The 25,318-nt window shown below is 57.6% G+C and overlaps 8 protein-coding genes across 8 annotated transcripts; 5 read left to right on the top strand and 3 right to left on the bottom strand.

Moving 5' to 3' along the window:
* The first annotated feature begins 903 nt into the window (after positions 1-903).
* Positions 904-1,618, top strand: PHYSODRAFT_353738 (hypothetical protein). Its single transcript, XM_009519246.1, has one exon. The coding sequence runs from the start codon at positions 946-948 to the stop codon at positions 1,480-1,482; it is 537 nt and encodes a 178-aa protein (XP_009517541.1). The 5' UTR covers positions 904-945; the 3' UTR covers positions 1,483-1,618.
* A 2,573-nt stretch (positions 1,619-4,191) lies between these two features.
* Positions 4,192-5,895, top strand: PHYSODRAFT_553331 (hypothetical protein; the record flags this gene model as incomplete). Its single annotated transcript, XM_009519245.1, has 5 exons — positions 4,192-4,272; positions 4,351-4,541; positions 4,619-4,912; positions 4,991-5,461; positions 5,548-5,895. The coding sequence occupies 5 exons, from the start codon at positions 4,192-4,194 to the stop codon at positions 5,789-5,791; spliced, it is 1,281 nt and encodes a 426-aa protein (XP_009517540.1). The 3' UTR covers positions 5,792-5,895.
* Positions 5,896-7,623: 1,728 nt separating this feature from the next.
* On the top strand, positions 7,624-13,260 carry PHYSODRAFT_310264 (hypothetical protein; the record flags this gene model as incomplete). The annotated part of the gene is made up of 14 exons (XM_009519244.1): positions 7,624-7,708; positions 7,775-9,248; positions 9,324-9,561; positions 9,633-10,001; positions 10,096-10,159; positions 10,230-10,719; positions 11,035-11,392; positions 11,537-11,703; position 11,813; positions 12,243-12,338; positions 12,401-12,481; positions 12,550-12,603; positions 12,672-12,734; positions 12,799-13,260. 14 exons carry the CDS (start codon positions 7,624-7,626, stop codon positions 13,258-13,260), a joined length of 4,002 nt encoding a protein of 1,333 aa, XP_009517539.1.
* Positions 13,261-13,325: 65 nt separating this feature from the next.
* Positions 13,326-14,549, bottom strand: PHYSODRAFT_349484 (hypothetical protein; the record flags this gene model as incomplete). Its single annotated transcript, XM_009519243.1, has 2 exons — positions 13,326-14,371; positions 14,532-14,549. 2 exons carry the CDS (start codon positions 14,547-14,549, stop codon positions 13,409-13,411), a joined length of 981 nt encoding a protein of 326 aa, XP_009517538.1. The 3' UTR covers positions 13,326-13,408.
* A 324-nt stretch (positions 14,550-14,873) lies between these two features.
* Positions 14,874-17,627, top strand: PHYSODRAFT_477524 (hypothetical protein; the record flags this gene model as incomplete). Its single annotated transcript, XM_009519242.1, has 1 exon — positions 14,874-17,627. One exon carries the CDS (start codon positions 14,874-14,876, stop codon positions 17,625-17,627), a length of 2,754 nt encoding a protein of 917 aa, XP_009517537.1.
* Positions 17,628-17,688: 61 nt separating this feature from the next.
* PHYSODRAFT_310261 (hypothetical protein) lies at positions 17,689-19,203 on the bottom strand (the record flags this gene model as incomplete). The annotated part of the gene is made up of 1 exon (XM_009519241.1): positions 17,689-19,203. The coding sequence occupies one exon, from the start codon at positions 19,201-19,203 to the stop codon at positions 17,689-17,691; it is 1,515 nt and encodes a 504-aa protein (XP_009517536.1).
* On the bottom strand, positions 19,156-21,754 carry PHYSODRAFT_284590 (hypothetical protein). Its single transcript, XM_009519240.1, has one exon. It carries the CDS (start codon positions 21,072-21,074, stop codon positions 19,563-19,565), a length of 1,512 nt encoding a protein of 503 aa, XP_009517535.1. The 5' UTR covers positions 21,075-21,754; the 3' UTR covers positions 19,156-19,562.
* A 1,786-nt stretch (positions 21,755-23,540) lies between these two features.
* PHYSODRAFT_353734 (hypothetical protein) lies at positions 23,541-25,312 on the top strand. The gene has a single exon (XM_009519239.1). The coding sequence runs from the start codon at positions 23,665-23,667 to the stop codon at positions 24,964-24,966; it is 1,302 nt and encodes a 433-aa protein (XP_009517534.1). The 5' UTR covers positions 23,541-23,664; the 3' UTR covers positions 24,967-25,312.
* Positions 25,313-25,318: the final 6 nt, after the last annotated feature.

Genomic DNA, 25,318 nt, shown 5'->3' with positions numbered 1-25,318 from the left:
GAACTGGGGCCAAAAACTTCAGTGGAAGCGCGCGTGTAGCTCCGTATCGTAGTGTTCTGCTCTACCGTTACACGCATTGCCGTGTCGAATCGAGAGACGGTCGTGTTCGCACGGGCTTTTCCTTGCCCTCTATGCGAGGTGTCCTCGAAATGGAAGAAGGTTTGTTTGGCGGGCGCTGCAGCGCGCCCCAGGCCGAGTTGGTCGATGCAAATTGCATAGGGGAGGTGATGTGTGTTTTATCTAGTAGTATGCAAAGTTTGGTTCTGTGGCTGCATCTACAGCGGACGCTATCGGCCCTTTCCCACCGGCCTCTCCCTGGAAACTCAATGCATCACTATGGGACGGGTGGCATTTAGGGTCAGACCGCGCTAAAATGGGGACCCGAAAATCCGCCCGCGACGGCCGCGCCGCACACCGAGACGCTACGCGCCAGCCCGACACGAGCATAACCCCCGTGCGCAGCACGTCACTAGCTCGTTGTACACGCGCGCGCGCGGTGCCGGCGCTCGCGGGGGCCCGAGAACGCCCCCGCCGCGTGGCATTCCACAGACTAACTCCGGGGTTTCCTACGTGACCCCCCTCCCTTTGAGCGTTCCTCCATCCCCCACACACAAGCCAGTGTATTCTGGCGGCCGCCTCGCCAGCGCGAGGAAGCCGGCGCGTCTCTGTCCCACGGCCCGCGATTGGCGGAGAGATCAGCCAAAGTTCTCTCTCTGTCTTCGCGAGCCGCGCGCTGATTGGCGGAGCTTTGTCAAAACTCGTTTGAATTTAAGCGCGCGAGTTCCGGGCCCATACAGAGCGCGAGTCACGCGGCACTTCAACGGGCCTGTCGGAAAGGCACGGCGCGACGACTTGAAAGGAGATTTTCCGAGCCGAAAAAATACTCAAACACAACGGAATTTCCCCACTCCAGCTCAAGTCCCAAGCCCCAACCTCCTCACCAAGATGCCGTCCGCTCCGTCCACCAAGAAGGCCAACGCCGGCCCCGGCTACTACGACCTCATCAAGGAGGCCGTGCTCTCGCTCAAGGAGCGCTCGGGCTCCTCGCGCCACGCCATCGACAAGTACGTGGCCGCCAAGAAGGGCGCCAGCTACTCCAAGTCGCGCCTCAACATCGCGCTGAAGCGCGGCGTCGAGACTGGCAAGCTCGTGCCCGTCAAGGGCTCGTTCAAGCTGGCCGCCGAGGAGAAGAAGGCTGCCAAGAAGCCTGCTGCCGCCAAGCCCACCGCCAAGAAGGCCGCCGCCCCGGCCAAGAAGCCGGCCGCCAAGAAGCCCGCCGCTAAGAAGCCCGCCGCCAAGAAGGCGCCCGCCAAGAAGCCTGCCGCTAAGAAGACGGCGGCCAAGAAGACCACCAAGACGGCCAAGAAGCCTGCCGCCAAGAAGACCGCCAAGAAGGTGTCGGCCAAGAAGCCCACGACCACCAAGAAGAAAGTGGTGAAGAAGTCGGCCGCCAAGAAGACCACCAAGGCGGCCAAGAAGTAAGCGCGCACACAGCCATTTCGTCAGTATGTTACTTACTAGTTCGTGATCGTCGACGGCCACGGTCTGGTCTCGCCGCCTCGACAGCCCCCTTTATTCTTATTATTCCCAATGGAATCCTATTCAATTTGCCTTGATTCGAGCGGATACTCTACCTACCTATTGACTGAAGAGCTGCAGCCGCTGCTCCTCGATGAGCGCGTGGCTCTTGTAGAGCTTCACCTGCAGTATGTGCAGCTCTTCCTGCAAGTCGGCGATCACCTGATCTTTACGTGCTACGGTTGCCTTGACGCGCTCGTGCAGGTTTGACAGCGCGGTGTCGTGCTCGTCGCGCAGCTTCTGAACCTGCTGCTGGAAGTGGCTCTCCATGGTGGCCTGCTTCTCACGCAGCGAAGTGATCTCGACGCTCTGCTGCTGCTGGGCGTACTCGCTGTCCGTGTGGAGAGCGCTGCAGCGTTTCTCCAGCTGCGCCACCGAGTCTTCGTGCTGCCGTCGCTCCTCGTGCAGACGACGTGCCAAGTCGCTCGTTTTGTCGCCAGCCTGACGCAAGTCTTGACCAAGAGCTTCGTTCTCTCGCCGCAACTCGTCGTGCAGACGCTCCAGCTTGCTCAACTTATCGTGCAGCTCGCGGTTCTTGTCCATCCACACGCCCTCGATCTCGCCCGTTTGCTTGAGCTTGCGCTCGTACTCGGCGCGCTCCTGGCTGAACTTCTTCTGGGCCTTGCGCTCGGCGCGCTCGACCATCTGCCTGCTCTCTTCCTGGAGCTTCTCGATCACCAGCTCGATCTTGGCGTCGCGGGTCTGTAGCATTTGCTTCTCCAGCTCCTGCTTCTCTCGAGCCATTTCGTCTCGCAGCTTGCTGGCCAGCTGCGTCTTGAATTGTTCACACTCGACGCTGGTTTGCTCGCGCAATGCCATGAACTCGCTCTCGTACTTGGCCATCATATCCTGCTTTTCCTTTTGCAGCTTCTCAGCTGCAGTTTGCAGTTTTTTCATGTGCTGCTCCTTCAGTTCGTCCATCTCTTTTGCATGTGCCAGCTTCGCAGCACGAATTTCAGCGTACAACTCGTTCCGAGTTGCTTCTGCTTCCTCTTGCAATCGTCGACGTTGAGCGCTGAGCTGCTGCTGCAACTCGGCATCGGCAGCGTCTAACCGGGTCATCAACTTCGCGCGCTCCTTCTCACGCGCCTCCACCAGCTTCCGTTCATAGTCATCTTTTTGGCGTTGCAACGCAATATCACGCTCCTTTTCGAGCTGTTGCTGCAGCTTCCGTCGCTCCTCGCTGGCAGCCTCGCGAGCCTTCTCCAAATCTGCCTTGCCTTTGGCTAGGATGAGCTGGATGTCGGGCTCTAATGCCGCCACGGTGGACTTCTTGATCTCCTCGGTCTTCTTCACGATCCACTGGTCTCGACGAACCTTCTCCTGCACGGCCCACCTCTCTTTGGCATCCTTGAGCTTCATCTTGAAGCGCTCGGCTTCGCGCGCAGCATTGGCATTGGCCTTCTGGGCTTCCACCACCAACTCATCGCACCGCTTTGCAAGCGCAGACTAATAGCAACAATTGTTAGTGACAGGAATCCTGCAGCTAACAGCCATGGATGCGCTCACTCACTTTGTCCGTCACGAGGTTTTGTGCGAAGTCCATTTGCTTCTCAAGCTCCATGTTGAACTTTTGCTGCTGTGCTGCAAGCTCCAGCTTCATGTGCTGCTCGGCATCTGCCAGCAATTGCTGCGTCTTGGCGGCATCTTTCTTGCGTGCCATCTTCAGCAGCTCAATGGTCTTCGTCTTGTCCTATGAAGGAGATAAACACCATTAGTATTCGATCTTACCATTGCCATCTGCAGAAGTACTCACATTCAGCTCGATTGTAATCGTCGCTAGTTTCTCCTTGATGCCAACGTAGTACTGCTGCGAGTTGTTGCTGTCGTCTCGGCGACTAAAAGTCGAGCGGCAGGAACGAAGGGGCGAACGTTCTCCGTCTCCAAACTCGCTGACGCTGTGGGGTCTATCCGAGTCGTCCTCCCACGCAAACTCTTTGGGCTGTCTCCTATTTGACTGCCTCGCTCGATGTGATGGTGCGGACGACGCCCGACTCGTGATCGAGGGCAATTGCCCTGCCGCAGATTCGCTCTCTAGCGCGTCTAAATAGTCGTAAATGCTGCTGCCAGCACTGCGGTGGCTGGTGTTGCTTCCTGCTCTAGAGCGGGTTGCCCGGGACTCCAGCTCCTCCTGATGATTATCCTCCTCTTCTTCCTGTTGAGGCGACCGTGGGCTCTCGAGCTGCAGTTTCTTCGCTTTCCTCACCACAGCAGCGGGCAACTACAGGAACAAATGCAGCGGCAGCATAGTAAGCAATTGGATCAAGAAGGCTAACAGTACTAAACACGTACGCGTGAGTCAACTTCATCATTGTTGGAGACTCTTGACTTTGCTGCACACATCAATTTGATTAGTTTTGCGTAAAGCTCAATCAACCAATTGCTACGAGGTCCTACCCTATCCGTACCATCAACACGGCGGCGGTCAGCATCGTGTCGCCGCTGCATCTTGCAGAGCGAGGAATATGGGGAGTTTCCCGGGTATTATTGACTCGACCATACAAAAGCCAAGTCATCCGCGTCGCCCTTGACTTCAAGTTGATGTGGCACACAACCGCCAGACGCTTGAAGTTTGGAAGTCACTTGCCAATTCCCCCTCTGTGCATTATAACAATGCTTCGTCAACTCCGCCAGCCTCTGCTTGCCGCCCGCCGCGCGTGCATCGCGACCGACGGTGCTCTCACCCGCTCCATGGTGCGTGCTTGTTCCGTAGTGAAAGTCATGAGGGTGATACGTTCATATTGACCGAGATACGCGTGCGCAACCCAACAGTCGTCGAGCAGCGAGCTGGATCTGTTCACGCCGACGGAGGAGCATGGCGCCCTGCGTGAAATGCTGGCCGGGTTTGTGAAGACGAAGGTGGAGCCCCAGGCGCTGGAGCACGACCGCGCAGAGAAGTTCAACGTTAAGTTGTTCCGAGAGCTGGGAGAATTGGGCCTGCTTGGCATTACGGCGCCCGAAAAGTGCGCGGTATTGCGTGTATTTAGCATCTGCAGTCCACGTAGTAGTTCTAAGTGTTGCTTGGTTGATGCACTGACAGGTATGGTGGATCGGAGATGGATGCACTGGCTGCCGTGATCGCGCACGAGGAGCTCTCGTCCAGCGACCCGGCCTTCTGCCTGTCGTTCTTGGCGCACTCGATGCTGTTCGTGAACAACGTGGCGCGCAATGCTTCGGACGCGCAGTGCCAGAAGTACCTCCCTGACGCCTGCTCGGGCGCCAAGATCTGCGGCATGGCTATGAGCGAGCCCTCCGTCGGCACTGATGTGCTGGGCATGCGCACAACAGCGAAGAAGTCTGAGTGTGGCAAGTATTATGTGCTGAACGGAACTAAGTATGTGTCGTTGTGGTGAATTTTTGTACTCGACGGGAGTCTTACGTGTGGTGGCGTTTGTGCTCATCAATGGTTCAGAATGTGGATTACGAACGGCGCCCTAAATGACACGGAGCTGGGCGACACCTTCTTGGTGTATGCGCGCACTGGCAACACGGGGAAGGCGAAGCAAGACTTTTCGTCGTTCCTCGTGGAGAAGGGTTTCGAGGGCTTCTCTCTGGGCCAACGTATCAAGGACAAGTGCGGCATGCGCGCCTCCAACACGGCCGAGCTGGTGTTCGAGAACTGCAAGGTGCCGGTCGAGAACATCGTGGGATCCGAGGGAAGTGCCGTGCTCTGCATGATGCGCAACCTCGAGATCGAGCGTGTGACGCTGGCGGCCATGAGTCTGGGCATCGCACGGCGCTCGCTGGAGGTCATGAGCAACTACGCCAAGGAGCGCGAAGCCTTCGGCCGACCGCTGAACAATTTCGGGCAGATCCAGAAGAACATCGCCGAGTCATACGCGGAATACATGGCCGGACGTGCGTATGTGTACAACACGGCCAGGTGGGTTGAAATGGGTGTGCTCTGTTGGCGGAGTTGAAGCTCTCTCTCTCATGCAAACCCGTTTGTGCATAATGACTGCATTGCAGGAAGCTGAAGCTAGACTCGGTGGGCAACCGAGTGGACACGGACGGCGTGAAGCTCTACTGCGGCGACATGGCGAAGCGCGTCGCGGACCGCGCCATTCAGACGCTGGGCGGCTACGGATACGTGGGCGAGTACAACGTCGAGCGCCTCTGGCGCGACTCGAAGCTGCTGGAGATCGGCGGCGGCACCAACGAGTCCCACCACAAGAACATGGTGCAGGACCTCGTGCGGAACCCGTCGTTCTGAGCACGACGTTACGAGAGTGAGTCGCCGCACACATGCAGTGCGAGCTCGTGCTAGTGGCAGTGAGTCAGCCTCAGCAAATGAAAATCGCTAATAAAGCAGTGAGTGTCCTTCGCAAGCGGTTGAAGTGCGCTACACCACTGGAGCAGCATATATTGTGGACAAAATCTGGAAGGAATCGATCGGATCTTTTAGCTCAAAGCGGCGCGATCTTTGGGTGGCACACCCTCGGCGTGTAACCCGCCCATTGCAAACGCGTAACCCCGCCTGCCAGCTTCAATTGCTTGTGTGCAGTCGGGAGATGCAATGCCCATGGCCGTCGCTGCGACGCGAAGTGCTGTCGTTCCCAGCAGCACAATCACACGCGACCTGATACTTGTCGAAACACGCTGCCGCTTGCAGCCAGCGGGCTGCAAGTTGAAATGAGATGTTCTCGTAGGGAGTGGGAGCACACCTCTCTCTATAAGAACAGTACACCGTAACCCTTTTACGTGGCGACATTTGACTGGCGGTTTTTGGACGTGAGCCGCAATGCCGTGGCTTGCTGTGTGCCTCCCCCTGCATGGGGGTGGTGGCCTGCCTCCTGTGGTCTCCAGCGCCGCCCTACGACCTGAACCTGTACTCTCTCCGCTGCTGTGGCGTCCACGGCACCTGTAGCGCTGTTCCCCGCCGCGATCGGCCACCAGCCCGCTTTTTTCCTTCTCGAACGGTTGTTCTTTTGCTGGGTACGGGAAATGGATGGTGGGAAGCCACAGCCAGGGGCTTTTTCTGGCCGTCCCGGAAAGAATGCGCCACATTAGCTTTGGATCGGCAGCACTCCTTGAAAATTTACGGAGCAGTCTTTTCGGGCCGCCTGGGAGGGGGGTTTCAAAATCTGAGTTCAAGTCCGGCAGTTTGTGTCCCAAACGGCTGCAGCGCGGCAACGGCAGCATGCGACGACTGTCGAGCGCGGGCTGCCTGGAGGGAGGGGCGGAGGGCGGGCAGCACGGCGCCGACAACTCGCCGCGGCGTGTGGCACGCGCTGCCGCGGAGACCTTCGCGTGCATGCATGGCCATCGCCGCCGCCCCCAGCGGTAAAAGCCAGGCTGTCTCGGATCTTTAGCGGTCTCGCGGCATCTTTCGGCCCAAAACGGCGAAGAATGCGCCCGCTTTCGATCGGCTTTGGCAGGGTTTGCGGTCGCGCCCTGCCAAAGATGATATGGTGGATGTCGAGGTTTTTCAGGTGCGCATACTGAATCCTAGTGTGGCGGCCGGTCGCCGAGGTTTTTCCCGTCCGCCCGCGGCCGTTCTTCTTTCCTTGCTTTCCCAGAAACGAATTTCAGTCATTTTCGAAAGCAAGCGAGCGGTGGCAGGCGGACCCCCCCCGAATACACGCCCCTGCCCACTTTTGGAGTGACCATCACTCCGGAAGGTGCTATCCAAATTCGCGCGCCGCGGCAACTGGGGTCATTCCTCAAAAGAGAGCAAAGCCCGCGGACCAGCCCGACCGCTCCGGTCCCCGCGTGACGCGCTCGCCGACGACCACAGCCTCGTCCGCGCGCGCCACTGCTACCACAACCAGCAGCAGCAGCAGCACGCGGCCGGCTTCGCCCAAGCTGGAGCAAGCAGCCACCATAGGCGACCCAACGCTGGACGATCCTCGGGACGAGGTGGTGCGGCCCTACAAGGCCGCGAAAGGCGACAAGAGCGCAGTGTTCCAGACCTCGCGCATTGAAGTGGTGAGCCCCAGCGACAGCGCCACCCCGTGGACCTCGGGCACGCCCCGAGGGGACCTCGACAGCGCCAGCCCCGACGCGCAGCCCGCCAGCCTCGCCAGCGTGCACGTGTGCGTCATGATGGTCGAGCAGCAGACGCAAAAGCCCGCGCCTGTCGCCAAGAGCAATGGCGCGCCCGCGGCCGTCGCGATCAAGCAGGAGCCCAGCAACGCTAATGTCAACGTCCAGCCGCCTGCGAACAAAGATACGAGCAGCATTGCGACGCCTGCAGTGGCGGTGAAGTCGGAAAAGGCTGCTGTTAACAACAAGAAGACCAAGTCCGTGCCTGATCTTCCGCGCGAGGTGCTGCAGTACGCACCGCTGCTGGTCGGCAAGTACTACATTCAGGACAAGCGTGCCGTTTGGTCCGGCATGTGGGGCATGAGCGAGGCGGCGTTCGGCCCCAACGGTATCATCAGTCCGTTCGAGATGAAGTCGCAAGACGACGTCTCCATCCCCATGTGCTCTGGTGCGGCGGACAGCGTGCACCCGGCGATCTCCGGATCAGCGCTTGCACGGTCTTCCAGGACGACGAATGCTGCTGCCAGCGAAGTGTCGCCGGTGTACTTCGGCTACGAAACGGATGCGAGTGTGCGGTCGGCGATGCCTTTTCAGGGAAAGTACAGCGGTTCCTTCCAGATCCAGGCTACGAAGGGCAAGCACCAGACTGTGGCGGAGAACGACGTCGAGATCCGCTTTGTGCACGACGCCATCAACCCGTCGCAGTTTATCGTTTCAGGCGCTGGCGAAAACCGATTCGGCCTATTTACGCTTCACGGATTTTTGGACAAGGAGACAAACGAGCTGCGTTTGTACAAGGTCTACAAGCCGAAGGACCCCGTAAAGCGCGCGCTTCCGCGTCGTGCGAGATCGGCTCGTGCGGCTACTCCGGCGGTCAAGCGGGAAGTGAAGGCCCTTTCGATCTCCGCCCCAGGCGTTGCTGCGATTACTGCTTCGGTGGATGTTGCCAAGATCGCGACCCCTCTCGCCGGCCCTACTATTGTGGCTCCGCGAAAGGTCGGCACTCCGATGTCGGATTATTCTTCGCCGTCGTTGGTATTGGGACGCTCCGAGCGGAAGCGGTCGATTCCCGCGCACCTTCGCGAAGACAATATTCTCGATCTGGATCATGCCCCGATGAGCATGAAGAAGTGCCTGAGTATCTTGAAGGGCCTCATGTCGAACCCGAAATCCGCACCCTTCTTGGTTCCAGTGGACCCCGTAGCGCTGGGCATTCCAGATTATTTCCATGTTATCAAGGAGCCGATGGATCTCGGAACTATTCGGAGCAACTTGGAGACCGGCTTCTATGACACTCCGTCAGCGTTTGCAGAGCATGTGCGCCTCGTGTTTCGGAATGCAATGCTCTACAACGCCGCTCACAGCCAAGTACACATCTACGCCCGCAAGCTCATGGACGACTTTGAAAGGCGATTCAAGAGTCTGAATGTGAAGCTGTCCACCAAGTGCAAGCTGTCGGATCCCAAGTCGAAGAAGGATCAGAAGGCAGGCGGAACTCACTCTTCGAAGAAAATCCGAGGAGGCAAGGGCACAAAGGGCAACACCAAGCGACAATCTTCAGGTGACGATACGGGATTAATCATGTCGTTGAAGGAAGACATCGAGCGTCTAAAGGCGACCCTGGAGCAACTTCAACCAAGCATGGCGAAGGCTGTTGCTTCCAAGCCGACGAAAGCCGCTGCCCGGTAAGCTTTGCGCGTTTTGTGCTTGTTGTCATGCACGTGTGCTTACTGTGAAATTATTCCTTTTTGTATGTTTAGACCGTTCAAGATGGAGGATTTGACCGAGGAGGAGCTGAACGAGCCTATGAGTCAGATGGACAAGGCTCGGTTGAGTTCCGACATCAAATTGCTCCCGCAGGACAAAATCAATCGTGTCCTACAGATCATTGCGGAAGCTGTTCCGGTTGCAAAGCTGGCCAACGAGAACGACGAAGTAGAGTTAGACATCAACGCGTTCGACACCCGGTGCTTGCGAATGCTGGAAGGATATGTTAGGGTAAGAATCTCACGCGTCTTCAAGCCACATCCGCCGCCAGTACTAAGTGTTTACTGTTTCTCCTCTTGTAGGAAAACGGGATTGGCCGCAAGCGCAAGCGTCCTGCTAAAAAGTCCAAGATGGCGCCAGCTGACAAGCGACTTAAGTCTGCGAAGGTGGCGGCGTTGAATATCCGAAACCGCCAGGAGGAACTTAAGAACGAGCTGGCAGCAATTGATCGCGATGCTACCAGTGGAGCACGCCCAGCGCCCGGAGATGGTGCTGATCGACGCTTGGATCAGGATGTTGCCATGACAGACGTGGATGCCGACACTGAAGCTGCGAAGAAGGGTGGCGAAAGCTCATCGGAGAGTTCGTCTAGCTCTTCCGAGTCGTCAGACTCGGATAGTGATAGCGATAGTGATTCCGATTCGGACGACGGCGGCGCTCCTCTGGAAAGGGTGGGTTTGTGAGATGTAATTGAGCGAGTGAGTCTTAAGCGCTGATCCGACCCCGTTCACGTATTAATTAACGCTGTTTGATGCTATGCCACAGTCCCCACCGCTCTCAAGTGCCCCGAGTTTGTCACAAATTGACCCTTCCGCCTCAGTCCATGCCGGTTAGTTCACGTTCGCCTATATCTGGCTACTAGGCAATCGTGCTAAACTTTATTTTCGTTGCTACCATAGATGCAGCGAAGAAGATCCGCGACGAGCAGCTATCGAGCTCCGAGCCTCTGCGTGTGGAGAATCGTGGTGCCTGGAGCATGCTTGCCAAGAAGGAAACTCCTAACGGAACACCGCTGCCTCAAGCTAATGGAAGTCAGTCGAGCTCGCTGTGGCTCTCTGCACGCTCGATGGAACAGATCAAGCAACAGAAGATCCAGCAGAAGGAAAAGGAGCGTACCGATGAACTGGAAGCGTTGAAGCGGCGGGAGACCGAGCTACGCGAAAAGGAGAAGGAGCGCGAGCAGGCCGAGCGACGGAAGCAGGAGCAAGAGCAGGCGGCGAAGCTCGCGGAGGAGAAGCGTATTCGGGAGGAGCGTGCCCGCGATGCTGAACGCTTGCGTCTTGCCCAGCTCGCTATGGAGCGTGAGAAGCTGGCTCGCGACGATGATGTCGAGCTTCACGACGCCACCCTGAGCGAGGATCTGGATGCATTCAGCTCGTCCTCATTTTTGTAACGTCGATATGCACGACGAGGTGAGCTGACACCGACGCGGCGATGCGGCTCGAGTGGTGGTTTGCGTCGGCGTCTGCCTGCCTGCCGACCGCATTGCATCCCCGGCGGATGTGCAAATTTTTAGTAAGCTGCCGTCGAGTGCGTACTTGCGTTGATATTTAAGCGGTGAGCGTACATATCCCCATCCCAGAGTAAGAGTAGCAAACAAACGAAATCTATCTAATCTACACAAAGTGATAGGAACTTGAGGTGACTGTACAGTGAGCGCCTCTTCATTCCTCTAAAGGCAGTCACACTTGAAGCGATGGAAAGCAGTCAGACGCAAGTGAACGATCTGCACAAGAAGTTCGAGGAGCTCAATGAGGAGGTCTCGGCAGCGCTGCACGTCCAGCAGGATGCCGTTGCAACCGCGTCAGCCTTTGGAGGACGCAGCAATCTTGCCGCTGCAAGGAAAGATGCGATACGACTCGCCAAGAAGACTGGGGGCTGGCGCGGCGACGTGACGGCTCTGGCGAAGCACATCGACTTGCAACTGCAGCACAGCCGCGCCCTGCGCTCGCACTATGCGCAGTCATTGATCAGTACTTCGGCTCAGAAGCAGCAGGAAGAAGCTGAAGGCTCCCGGCTGCGTTGTCTCCGATCGGACCTACGGCTGCTGCAGGACTTCCGGGTCCGATACTTCCGCCAAAGCGGCGAGAAGGACCCGGCACTGCTTTCAGCGATCGAGGAAGAAACGGCAAGCACGGTGTACAGTAGCCGCTACTCTCAGGTTTTTGTTGCTAACGGGAGCGCTGTTCTCGTTGGTGTCCATCAGAAACAACTCAAGGCCTTCATCGACAAGAACGCGAAGAAGGAGAAGATGGGAAGTAAGCAAGAACAGTTTGCACTAGCGCTGGAGCTCTTCGAGATGCGCCGCGAAGTCATGAGCCGGATCTCGGAGGACCTGCTCAAGGAGAAAAAGCAGATAGATGTTGAAGTTGGGTAGGATCTTGCCTCGTCACATGGGTGTCATTACGTCGAGCTCACAGATTTTACCTGTGCAATGCAGAAACCCAGAGGCGCTAGCGAACGACAACTTCGGAAACAACAGCGTGCCAACTGAGAAAGACGCGCTGGCGTCGTGGGATACACAACTCTATATATCCTCTACACCTACATGTATATCTTGCTGTCGGGAACGCTGTAGCTGAAAGACATTGTCCTGGTATCCTTAACGTCTGGGCGGCGATGTCGCTTTTACTGCGTTGTACGTCATTCTCATGCAGGCCTTGGAGGAGCTACAGAAGGAAAAACGCGAACGTCTTGCAGCAAAAAGTCGGAATTCAGTCGTGTCTGTTGCAGGGGTGGAGGGGTTGAGTGCACGGGCAACTGAATCACGAGCTGCATCGCCGACTAGGACCAGCAGTGAGCTAAAGTCTGACATGACGGTGGAAGACGTGCACTTCGCCCTGCAAAAGCTCAAGCGAGAGGTGGCGGAATTGAAAAGCACGAACTCGAAGCTGCTGCTCACGAACTCGCAGCTCGAAGACGACCTTGCACACTTGCAAGCCAAGTTTGAAGAGGAGAAGAGAGCCCACCTAAACGGAAAGAAGTGGTTTATGCCGAAGATTCAGAAGGTACTCGACCTGTATGCTGCTTGATTATCTGAAGTTGAAGTCTAATGAGTGTGCTCCTCTAGTTGGAAGATGTGACCCTGTCAACTGCCAAGGCTTTTGAGGAAGTGAAACTCAGCGTCGAGCTGATGACCAACATGTACAAGGTAGGTTAGCTGGTGCTCTTGCCTATTGTATACCGAAAACTTAGTGTTTTGAACAATTGGGGCTCTAGCATCTTAGCAGCACACTAGCAGCTCAGCAAGAAGGTGAAGATGAACTGAAGCGAGTACGTTTGTAGTGTCGATTAAGCTGTATTCTGCTTGGTTCTCTAACATTTTTACGTTGGTGTCGTAGGAGCGTGACCAAGTCTCACTGTTGCTTTCAAGCGAAATCAAAAAGATCGCTGCTCTCACCAAGGTCGATCGGGTTTTGCTCACCTCGTAACCTCATTACGCTCCCTAACGTATTACTCATTCTACAGGAGAACGAGCGGAAGGATCGTCTTGTCACACTTGCGATGGCTGCGCGGTATGAAATGGTGCAGCATGCAAACCGACAAGAGCAGCTAGCGAAGGAAGCATGTGAACAGCGTAACCAGCTGGAATCTCGTGCGCATCAAGCTGAAGCCGAGGCAAGTACACTGAAGCAGCAGCTTCAAGACGCTTTTGAACGCTTTGAAGCTACAAACACTACCCTCAGCAATGCGAAGATATCGATTGTGCAGCTGCAAAACGAAGTACGCTCCAGTGCAGAAGCCGCTGCGGCGAAAGAAGCAGAGCTACTTGCCGCGTTCGAGAAACAGCAAACCGCATTGCAGCAAAAGCTGGACAAGACCAAGCGCGAGCTCATGGAGTCCATGTCTGAAATGCTCAACCTGGATAGCAGACTTCGCCGAGCGCAGGAAAAACTAGCTAAGCAGGCGGCTGATGCCTCAAGTGGGTAATTTGGTCACTTCAACACCATCTGAAAGACGCCCGTAACGCAAGCCCAACCATGACGACAGTGAATAAACATGCCGGTCAACGTTGTGTACAGCTACTCATTGCCTCTAACTCCTCAGCAGCACGCATATCCTAAATGCGCACGCTGTCCTAACTGAATTCCGTCGCGAGCTCGAGATTTAAATACGAGACGTCGACGCCTCCAAGGATCCGCTCCTGTAGCTCGTCCTCGGTCTCGCCTTGAAGGGTGATGAAGAGGTGCATCTGCAGGTAGGTCGCCCAGCTCTGACACATTGCTCCGATGTACTGTGCCGTGGTGCTGGAGGCCACATCCAAGTCCAGCTCGAAGTAGTTGCTGCGTCGGAAGTAGTGCTGCGTCAGCTTCGTGCCCGTAAGCGCGGGGCGGTTGGGCACGAGCGTCTGAAGGATCCACGGACCGTCCACCAAGTTCGGGATGAGCTTGAAGCGGTTGTTGCGGTACTCGTCGTCTCCTTCATCGCAGAACTTGTCCAGCAGACGGTGGAAGGCTGCAGCACTTTCATCCTCCTCGGGGTTCTCCGGTGCCGGCGGCAGCAGCCAGTAGAACACCAGACTCAAGTTGTCGGCGTTCGGAAGCTCAATGTTCACCATGAACACGAGCGAGTCGGGGAACTTTTCGCGGCAGTAGACCAATACACTGTTCGGCCGCGCCTCCTCCTTCATGGCGACATGGTGGCGCTCCTCGGGCGTGTCGAACTTCCACAGATCCACGTGCAGCAGCTTGCCAATAGCCTTTCCAGCGGGCACCTTCACCTGATCGTCCATGTACGTTTTGCCGCGTACTTGGACGTCGCTGGCGTCCGGCTCGGCCCACATCTTGCGGATCTCGCGCGCGTGCACGGCGAACGGCGCATCGTCGAACTCGGACGGGCTCTGGACGACGCTGCCGCAGTCCGAGTCGGACGCGGTGATGTCCGTCGCCCACGCGTCCGCCGTCACGACGCCCTGCTGCTTGTCGGCGGCGTCGATGTACTCGTCCAGGTCCTCGATTGTGACGCTGCTCACCTCCATGGCGTGCGGCAGCCCGCAGCTCCACTCGGCGTCCAGTCTGGTGCAGCTCTTGCGACGGCAAATCTCCACGCCCGCGGCGGACAATCGGAGGAGAGAAGGAAGGCAGGGGAAAGGGGGGAACGACCAGCGCGCGTCTGCTAGGACAAGAGAGCTGAGGAGCAGCGATGGAAGTGCGCCGATGACGCCACGCACTGCACCGATTTGAGAGAGAGAAATGTCGCACCGTCTGGGATGGGTACATTCGTGTAATTCACATCATTATCAGCGTAACGGTCGGAGTGATGGTCACTTCAACTTGCCTATATACGGCAATGGAGAGTGTGTTGGCGCATTGTGGCCGCTGTAGACTGCAGGAAACTGGGAAGGGATGGTTGAACCGCAGGCCGACGAAGCAGGCGGGCCCGAGTCCGGCTCGCCGACGCTCTCGACCAGCAACAGCCTCGTGAACGCCCGCGGTAACAACGACGAGCTGGCGGAGAATGAGGAGCTCGAGGATGTTGAAGTTGCAGCTATTGGTGGGGCTGGAGGAGGCTCTGGCTCTGCGTTGGGGTCCCAGGCCTCTGATATGTCTGCGCGCGCGTCGGCGTTCCGTCTCCTGGAGCAGTACTTCGAGGCGGACATGCTGACGCTGGACCAGCTGCAGTTCCACAAGGAGAAGTACGCCAAGCTGCACTCGTGTGTGCTGGCCACGTATAAGCACGAGAAGCAGCTACTGAAGGAGGCCAAGGCACTGAATCGAGATCTCCTCGGGGAGAAGATTCAGGTGGAGAAGCAGGCCATCCGCAAGGCCGAAGAGGTGGCGGCGTTCTCGTCGGTTGAACGCGAGAAGGATCGAGCTTTAAAGGAGCTAGCAGAAGGTGTAGACCGCGACGCAGTGCTAACGTTCGAGATCACGGAGCTACAGCGTGAATATGCTGACCTGGTGGCGGAAAAGGAGGCCATCCTAGCAGCCTATGCACAACTTATTGAGCCCGAGGTGCGGCAGCTGACGACCGAGATTACAGGGCTCACTGATGAGACCCACCGCTTGGACAGCGAGCTAGCGAAGGATATGCAGCGAAAGCGCGAGTATTTGGCGCGGCTGGACTTCCTGCACCAAGAAAACCTTCGCCTCGAGCAAAGTGGTGCGGCCGAGCAGAAACGACTGAACCAGCTGCAGGGCGACCCCGATCGGATGCAGAAGCAAGCGGATGTCGTTGCACGAGCTGTGGCTGGACTAGAAAGAGAGACAAACAAGGACAAGACACGTGCTGTTGAGCTGCAGGCTGCTGTGGAATCTACTGCCGCAAAGTTGCATGACGCTGATGAGGTGCAACGCGAACTCGCTCAAAAACTGGATGTGCATCGGGAGACAATTGACCAACGCCAGCGAGATGTGGATCACGTGACACTGCACCTCCGAGAGGAGCAGAATGTCAATGTAATGCGCCTCGGCGAGAAGGCACGACTTGATATACGTGCAAAGGCTCTTGATCTAACTGCCCGACGAGAAAATGAGCGGTGTGGGAAGGCGCAAAAAGACTACGATCGTTTGAAGCGTAAGCTCAAAAAGCAAATTCTGATGCTGGATAGCAACAAGGCTTTACTGCCCAATCTTCGAGCTCAAGTGGTTGATGTGCAACATCAAGTAGCGGCGCTTCGGTCGGAAAACAAGGACCAAACCCAGCGGCAACTTGATGTGAAGCAACAGGTAGATCTCCTCATTGCACGCTTCCTTAAACAGGAGGATGGAGAGAAGGCTCAAAGTGCGGAGCTCGAAGCGCTATCGACACAAGTTACAGAGCTTGAGGCAGAAGTCGGCCAGTGGTTGATGGAGGAAAGCAAGCAGAAAAAGTTGGTGACCATGCTCACTGCCCAGCGTGAAATGAAAGCTCGCGAAGCCACGTCAGCGTTGAACGCTGAGCGCCAAACCCAGCAGGAACTCAAGACGAAGGAGCTTGTGATTTTTGACTTGGCGAAGAAGTGGAACGAGACGACAAACCACCTGCGAGAGTTTTCCGCCTTATATGACGTTGTCAAGAATGAGCGTAACAAGTATGTCAACCTTATCCAGGCATCGACTCAGGCTCTAGCAGAAATGAAAGAGAAGATCAAGATTCTTCACAACGAAGTCGAGGTACTCCGTAACGAGTCGCTCGCAAAAGACAAAGCGCTCGTGAAAGAAAAGCTGGCTCATGCAACAGCACAATGCTCACGTGATTCCTTGCGTCTCGACACCAACAAATCACACGATGCATACCGGGCGAAGCAAGAACAAGTTGAGCAACAAATTGTCGAGATCGACAAACTCAATGGCATCATCACTCACACAGAAAAGGAGCTGCTTCGTCTAAAGAAGAAGTACGAGCTGGCGGTGGATGCACGAAATGCTACTGGCGTACAGCTGATTGATCGCAACGATGAACTCTGCATTCTGTACGAGAAGTCCAATCTTCAGGAGCAAGCCCTTAGTGCTGGTGAGACTGGATTAACTCGCAAAGACCAAGAGATCCGAGTACTCAAAATCGAGTTGGCGGATCTGCAGCGCCAGCTTGAAAACGCGCGAAGACAACTGCCCCACCTACCAGAGCTCGCCCAACGCATTATGTCCTTGCAAGAAGAACTGAAGCAGGAAAAGGATGTTACGGAGTTGCTATGTCGCGACCTGGAAACCCCTAAAAACAACGATCGGTGGCGTGCTCTGGGTGGTGAAGACCCTGATGAAGAACAGCTCTCGGCTAAACTCGCCTATCTGGAAGAACGGTACCACCACAAGAAGGAACAGCTTCTTGAAAAAGAACTCGTGCTGGAGGAAGTGACGGGCTTATCCAACAAGCTTCGATCGCAAGCGTCTGCCCGCCGAGGAGAGACTTTAGAGCTGGCAAAGCGGGTGAACGATTTTCAGGGTCGTATCAAGGAGACTACGCGTCGTATGATGGCTGTGGTGTCAGAGCTTTCAATGTACCAAGCAACAGCCATGAAGCTCCAGCAAGAAAAGCATGACGCTTCTGTCGATGTTGAGGAGTGCCAGAAGCGTTCACTTGCAGGATATGCACCGAATGCCTACTGTGAACAACAACTTGTGCGACTGCAAACACAAAAATTACACAACAACGAGGTGCGGGCTGCAAAAGAACAGGCGAGGGCTGCAGTTGCACATGCTGCCAACTTCCCGTCGCAGCTCACGTACACAACTGCAGAGGCACGGCCGAATGCGTACATTCCGGAGGACTTGGGCATCCCCAAACCGTACGGACAGCAAGCTCCATTCAAACCTTCTCAACAGGGAACTACCATGCGCCACATTCGCATGCCGCAAAAGAGGGATATCGAGATCTAGTCGAAAAGATAACTTTCGCTCGCAATATATCGTTTATTGCTTCAATTCAGCGGTGGCATGCTCAGTGCGCCTCGGGAAGAACCTTGTAGGGGTTCAGAATTCCCTTCGGGTCCATCATCTTCTTCATCTGCTGCATCAGCTTGATGGCGTTGTCAGACTTGGACATAGGAAGATACTCAGGCTTGTGGGTGCCAATCCCGTGTTCAGCACTGATACTCCCGCGATACTTGGAAGTCCACTCGAAGACGAACGGTTCCAGTGCGCTGAAAACCTTGTCGTCGTATTCCAGCGTTGAAATGTTCAGATGAACGTTGCAGTCGCCAATGTGGCCGTAGCACACGACCTTCGCATCCGTCGGAGCAAGCCGCTCCCGGGTTTCCTCTGCAATCTTGTAGTATTGCTCAATCGGCAGTGACACGTCGTATTTGTACACGTATCCGCGCGCTGCAAGTGCGACCGTAATGTCTTCGCGGATCACAAAAAGTTTGCGAGCCTGTGCCTCGTCCTGAGCCACCGTCCCGTCGACTACAACGCCGGAGCCCATCACGTCCTCCAAATACGCGTTTAGTTTCTCCATGTCGTGATCCGCATTGCTGCCCGATGTCTCGATCAACACGTAGTATGGACTCGGGGTTTCCAGCGGGTCCTTCGTCCAGTCTTGCTGGGACAGCACCATGTCCAGAGACTGACGGTCCATGAATTCCACTGCCGACAGCACCTCGCCCAAATGCTTCTTGGCCTCAACGAAAGCCTTTTGAACCGATTCGAAGTCTTCACAGGCAAGCAGCGCCACATTCTTGGATGATGAGCGAGGAGGTGTCAAAATGGACACCTTGGTCACCACACCAAGAGAACCCTCCGATCCAATGAACAACTGTTTGAGATCGTAACCCGTATTGTCCTTCCGCATCGTGCTCAGGCAGTCAATAACGGTACCATCGGCTAGCACCGCTTCCACACCGAGCACCGTGCCATGGAGGGAGCCGTAACGCAGCAGTCGCAGGCCACCCGCATTGGTTGCAACATTCCCGCCGATCTGGCACGTGCCCTTGGCGCCCAGGTCCAGCGGCATCATGTAGCCGTGCTTGGCCACGTAGTTGTCCAGGTTCTCCAGGATGCAGCCGGCCTCGCACACCAAGATGCCGGACACCTCGTCGAACGAGACGACGCTGTTCATGCTGCTCGTGGACAAAACGATCTCGTCGTACACGGGCACGCTGCCGCCCACGAGGCCCGTGTTGCCTCCCTGCGGCACGACCGGCAGGCTGCGCTCGTTGCAGTACTTGAGGATGGCGGAGACCTGCTCGGTGGTCTTGGGCTTGAGCACCATCTGGTGGCTGCTCTGCGCCTTGTACTTCTTGAGCCAGTCCACGGTGTACGGCTCGGTGTCGTCGGCGTCCGTGAGCACGCTCTCGGGCTTGAGCAGCTGCTGGAAGTAGGCCTTGTCGTCGTCGGTCCAGGAGGCGTGCGCGGGGTTGCGCGCGGGCGTGGAGAAGGCGCGGATGGCGAAGCTCTGGGCGGTGGAGGCGGCGCCAACCTGGCGCCGAGCCGTCCGCAGCAGCAACGGGAGGATCATCGTGAGCTGGGGGGAGTGCCGGGCAAGGAGGATAAGCGCGACTGACGTACAGTACCGGGCACTCTGACTGGCGAAAATGCTCAATCGTCAATGCATAAAACGTTACGCAAATTGAAGTTAAGGCTCTTGTGCGGCAGCCGACAACAGCGACGAACTAGACCAGCCACGTACACTGTGTACTGTATTGCTATGCCAGAACCTGGAGAAACTGCAGGTGGTGACTCAGCAACGGCATTGTTTATCGCGTTACGAACAGCTATAACCCTTGACTTTGCTGATGATACTGCGCCTTTGGCTCACTGAACCAAACGCAGTTCGCTCTCTCTCTGTGGTTCAGGCCTACCCTTCGAGATGCTGATTTACTCGCTGGTAGGCAGAACCTTGTACGGGTTCAGGATTCCCTTGGGGTCCATCATCTGCTTCATTTGCCTCATGAGCTGGATCGAGTTGTCTGACTTGGACAGGTGCAGGTACGACGGCTTGTGCGTGCCGATGCCGTGCTCCGAGCTGATGCTTCCGCGGTACTTGGAAGTCCACTCGAAGACGAACGGCTCCAGAGCGTTGAAGACCTTCTCATCGTACTCCAGCGTGGAAATGTTCAGGTGGAGGTTGCAGTCGCCCATGTGGCCGAAGCCGACAACCTCAGCGCCGAGAGGGGCCATCTTCTCACGTACCTCTTCCACGGCCTTGTAGTACTGGTCCATGGGCAGCGAGATGTCGTATTTGTACACGTAACCGCGGGAGCTCAGCGACATCGAGATATCCTCACGCAGCAGGAACAGCTTCTGCGCTTGCGCCTCGTCCTGAGCCACCGTGCCATCGACCACAATACCAGATCCCATTACATCCTCCAGGTAGGACTCCAGCTTCTCCATGTCATGGTCAGTGTTGCTACCCGACGTCTCGATCAGCACGTAGAACGGGCTCGGGGTCTCGAGCGGATCCTTGGTCCAGTCCTGCTGGGAGAGTACCATGTCCAGAGACTGACGGTCCATGAACTCGACAGCTGACAGCACTTCACCAAGGTTCTTCTTTGCCTCCACGAAAGCCTTCTGACAAGCCTCGAAGTCCTCGCACGCCAACAGAGCGACATTCTTCGACGAAGAACGAGGAGGTGTCAAAATCGACACCTTGGTGATCATGCCCAGTGTACCCTCCGATCCGATGAACAACTGCTTCAGGTCGTAACCCGTATTGTCCTTCCGCATCGTACTAAGGCAGTCGATCACCGTGCCGTCCGCAAGAACGGCCTCAATGCCCAGCACTGTGCCGTGCAGCGATCCATACCTCAGCAACCGAAGGCCACCCGCATTCGTCGCCACGTTGCCGCCGATCTGGCACGTGCCCTTGGCGCCCAGGTCCAGCGGCATCATGTAGCCGTGCTTGGCCACGTAGTTGTCCAGGTTCTCCAGGATGCAGCCGGCCTCGCACACCAAGATGCCGGACACCTCGTCGAACGAGACGACGCTGTTCATGCTGCTCGTGGACAAAACGATCTCGTCGTACACGGGCACGCTGCCGCCCACGAGGCCCGTGTTGCCTCCCTGCGGCACGACCGGCAGGCTGCGCTCGTTGCAGTACTTGAGGATGGCGGAGACCTGCTCGGTGGTCTTGGGCTTGAGCACCATCTGGTGGCTGCTCTGCGCCTTGTACTTCTTGAGCCAGTCCACGGTGTACGGCTCGGTGTCGTCGGCGTCCGTGAGCACGCTCTCGGGCTTGAGCAGCTGCTGGAAGTAGGCCTTGTCGTCGTCGGTCCAGGAGGCGTGCGCGGGGTTGCGCGCGGGCGTGGAGAAGGCGCGGATGGCGAAGCTCTGGGCGGTGGAGGCGGCGCCAACCTGGCGCCGAGCCGTCCGCAGCAGCAACGGAAGCATCGTCGTCAGCTCTCGGTGTGGGTGATGTGCGGTGCTTGGCGCTCGAACGAGGAATGGCGTGTTCGTTGGTGCGGATACCTTTGGGCCAAAGAAATGGCTCGCGTCGCGCAAACGGATACAGCACTTTGTGTACATTTGGTGTGGTGGACGACTAATTCATTTCGGAACGGGACAGGAATTCCCGGACAGTAGTGGCGGCCAACCGATTGGTTATCATCGCCAAGAGCTCCTCTGATCCCCAAAGGCAACTGCGGACGGAACAGGAGACGCCAAGTACGTTAAGACAGACTACCGCTCGCTGCAGCCATGTTGACGTGCACGGCCTGCCGCCTGGAGTTCGCCTCGCCGGCGGAGCAGAAGGACCACTTCCGCAAGGACTGGCACCGCTACAACCTCAAGCGCAAGGTGGTGGAGCTGCCGCCCGTGTCGGAGGAGCAGTTCGAGTTCCGCATGCGCAAGGTGCGCGAGGAGAAGGAGGCGCAGGCCGCCAGCGACCCCAAGCAGAAGCAGCGCGCCAAGAGGGAGCAGATCAAGAAGTCGGGCGTCAAGACGGTGCTCAAGTGCGTGGCCTGCAACAAGACGTTCACGACCGCCAACGCGCACGAGAACCACTTGGCCTCCAAGAAGCACCTGGCCAACGCCAAGAAGAACCCGGAGGTCGCCTCGACTGTGGAGACGGTGGAGAAGCAGATGGAGGTTGTGTCGCTGGAAGACGGTGCTGAGGTCGAGCAGCAGGAGGAGCCCAAGGAGCTCACGGAGGAGGAGCTGGCCAAGGAGATCGAGGAGTACAAGAAGCAGGTGCCGCTCGAGAAGGAGGACTGCATCTTCTGCTCGCACCACGCGGCGGACTTTGACTCGTGCTTGATGCACATGCTCAAGGAGCACGGCTTCTTCATCCCGGACGTCGAGTTCCTCGTGGACGCCGAGGGCTTGGTCGCCTACCTGGCCGAGAAGGTCAAGGTCGGCTTCTACTGCCTGTACTGCAACGGCAAGGGCAAGACCTTCCGTACGCACCAGGACGTGCAGAAACACATGACGTCGCTCTCGCACTGCAAGCTGCGCTACGAGGACGAGGACCTGGAGGAGCTGCTGGAGTTCTACGACTTTGCGGCGCAGTACGCTGCGTCGAGGAAGAACAAGGCCTCTGCCGAGGAGGAGGTCGAGTGGGAGACTGACAGCGAGGCTAGCATCGACGATGACGAGGAGGTCGTGGAGGAGGAGGAGGTGGACGAAGAGGACGACGAGGACGACGACATGACCATGGAAGTGTCCGAGACGGGCGAGCTCGTGCTCTCGAACGGCCGTCGCCTCGGCCGCCGCGAGTTCCGCCGCTACTACAAGCAGCACTTCCGGCCGGACGAGACGCGCGCGTCGGTGCTGGCTGTCACCAAGGAGAACCTGCTGCTGGCGTACCAGACTGCGGGCGTGGACCCTCGCGGCGGCAGCACGGCGCTGTCGACGGCGTTCGTTGCCAACTTCCTCAAGAAGCGCAACAACATCGCCGGGGGCATGTCCATCGTCGAGGCCAAGCGCAAGAACTTCTGGCACGAGAAGAACCGCTCGCGCCTGGACAACCGCAGCCACAAGCTCCAGAAGAACCCCAACCGTCGAGCCATGGTCACGGTCTAGAGCCAAGTAGTAATGCATATCAATACAACGAACGAGTCCATTTACGTATCCACGAGCGCTGCCTCCGGTCAATTTTGGAGCAAACTCAGATCGCGCGATTGAGCGGCTCGACCCATGCGCGGATACAGCCGCGCGCGTCCAGCCATTTTCGGGCTCGTCTTCACTGGACCGCAAAAGATCCCCTGCTCGACAGGCCGAATCACAGCACGCATGCTCCGCCTGTCGTGCTGATAGCAACCAAAACTGCGCTTCAGAGCTCGAAATCGACGCTCCATCTCGAAGCTCTAGCCGAATGCTTGCTCGTCCGGCGTGGCAGAACAAACGCTACCGCTCCCCACGCTCGCTGCGCATCGAAATCAGGCCTGTAATCGAGAATCGAGAAGTTCTCCATCGAGCCCTCAGTCTGACTCAGAAAAGGCAGGAGGAAGTCTGCGATACCCTACCTCTCCCTCCCTCCTTGCCCGTGCTGCACAGCAACGTCCTCGCGATCTCCGGCGTGGCATCTTGGGCCTCAGCAGGCTGCCACGCACAGCAGCAAGCGGCTTCCTGGCGAGCGCCGCCACTGCAATGGGAGGTGCTGGAGCTGGTTGAAGTGATGTCATCGCCCAGGTGTAGACTCTGAGGTGAACCCTTTCCTCATACGTACGTACCAATTCGTGCGATAAAGACGGCCCTGTGACCGTTTCTGGGCATACTGGAGCCAAGTCAAGTCGCGGACCGCTCCGGCTCTGCGCGCCCGCTGTCGTCGATCGCGGTATGTCGCTGGCGAGTCGGGGTTGCACCAGGATCGAGGCTCACCACCACTGGTGAGCCAATTTCGCAAGAGGAGACGGAGAACACGCGTACGCGCGGCTTCCTCCCTTCGGCCCGGCAGCGAGCGACTTGCGCCGCGTTGCGCTCTGTACCGCACGTGAGGGCGGCTCGACGGACGGCGTAGCGGACGCGGGGGCAGTAGAGAACCATGGACCGCGTCAACACCTTCTTCTGGTCGCGGCTGAACCCCACGGGCGAGCTCGTGCGCTCCGTGGACGTGCTGCTGCGCGAGCTGGTGCCGGACGACAAGCTGGACGCGGCGTTCCAGAGCCTCAGCATCGCCGCGAGCTCGGGCGCGGCCACGCTGGCCGAGCGCAAGCCCGAGCAGGAGGGGGCCGTGATCCCCGCCGCGGACGGAGACGCGGGCGACGCGGACGCGTGCGAGCCCGACTTCGAGGAGGAGTCGAGCGACGAGGAGTCGGCCACCGAGAAGACGGTGCCCGGCGAGCTCGAGCGCAAGTGGGCCAAGATCCGCACCGTGTTCCACGACTGGGACGAGGAGCAGGGCGACCGCGAGAAGAAGATGGACGATATGGCCGAGCTGCTGCTGCGCTACCGCGTGCTCGAGAAGGTGCTGATGCCCAAGGTGCTGGGCCAGCTCACCTTCGAGACGCGCAAGTACGTGGGCAACGTGTTCCGCGCCATGACTGTGCACAACCTGCGCAGCTTCATCGAGCTCATCGGCGAGCGGCCAGACATCATGCGCTGGCTCGTGGAGGGCTACCGGAACAACGAGACGGCGCTCATCTGCGGCTCCATGCTGCGCGACTGCTTCGAGTACCAGACGCTCACCATGATCTTCCTCAAGGACCTCGAGCCCGAGTTCGAGTTCCTCTTCAAGGTGACCATGGAGAACAGCAACTTCGACATCTCGGCCGACGCGCTGATCAACATCTCGCGACTGCTCACGGTGCACAAGAAGGCCACGGTGCAGATCCTGGACACGTCGTTCGACCGCGTCTTCGGACTGCTAAACAGCCTGCTGACGTCCGAGAACTACGCCACCCGGCGACAGGCGCTGCAGTTGCTATCGGAGCTGCTGCTGGACCCCGTGAATTTTACCGTCATGCAGCGGTACGTGGCCTCGCGCAATAACCTCAAGCAGGTGATGCTGCTGCTGCGCGAGCCCAGCGATGCGCTGCGCATGGACGCCTTCCACGTGTTCAAGATCTTCGTGGCGAACCCGAACAAGTCGCCCGAGGTGGAGCAGCTCCTGGTGCGCAACTGCGAGAAGCTGCTGGCGTTCGTGAGCGACTTTGGCAAGGCCGAGGTCAGCCGCGACTTCCTTCAAGAGAGGTCGCTGCTGGTGTTCGCGCTGGAGCGCATGGCCGAGAAGGAGCGCGCGCAAGAGAAGACACAGGAGCAGGCCACGCGGCCCGCGTCGCTCTCCAACGCGGAGCGGATGCCGATCTCGGGGCCCGTCTCGGAAGTGTGTGCGAAGCAGAAGTAGGCAGGAAGGAAGGCAGGCGGCAGTACAAACTAGTATTTAAGACAATAGGAGTGGCGCGACACCTAGATTAAAGAAATCAATAGCTTAGCATTCTCTCGTGTAGATGGCGCCGCCATGCAGTTGTAGCTCTGGTCGTTTGCATAGCAGAAGCATTTCATGCCGAGAGCTAGTCCTCAAGTCGTATAAGCTCAGCTTTCAACTTCTCCAGCCTCTGGATCTCAACTCTCTGCTGCGAGATAAAAGCGTCCATCCTCTTGACCTCTTCTTGCTGCTCCGCGTTCGCCTTGCGTAGCGCCCGGTTCCTGGCACTTTTCACCTTGAGTTGGCGTTGGACGATGGCCGCTTCGATACG

This window comes from Phytophthora sojae (assembly GCF_000149755.1).
Source record: "Phytophthora sojae unplaced genomic scaffold PHYSOscaffold_1, whole genome shotgun sequence".
NCBI classification, from domain to species: domain Eukaryota; phylum Oomycota; class Peronosporomycetes; order Peronosporales; family Peronosporaceae; genus Phytophthora; species Phytophthora sojae.
This window is presented reverse-complemented; position numbering and strand designations above follow the sequence as displayed.

Bases quoted from the DNA above. Each gene is read 5' to 3' on its own strand.
- PHYSODRAFT_353738 (XM_009519246.1), top strand. From the start codon at position 946: ATGCCGTCCGCTCCGTCCACCAAGAAGGCCAACGCCGGCCCCGGCTAC.
- PHYSODRAFT_284590 (XM_009519240.1), bottom strand. From the start codon at position 21,074: ATGCTTCCGTTGCTGCTGCGGACGGCTCGGCGCCAGGTTGGCGCCGCC.
- PHYSODRAFT_353734 (XM_009519239.1), top strand. From the start codon at position 23,665: ATGGACCGCGTCAACACCTTCTTCTGGTCGCGGCTGAACCCCACGGGC.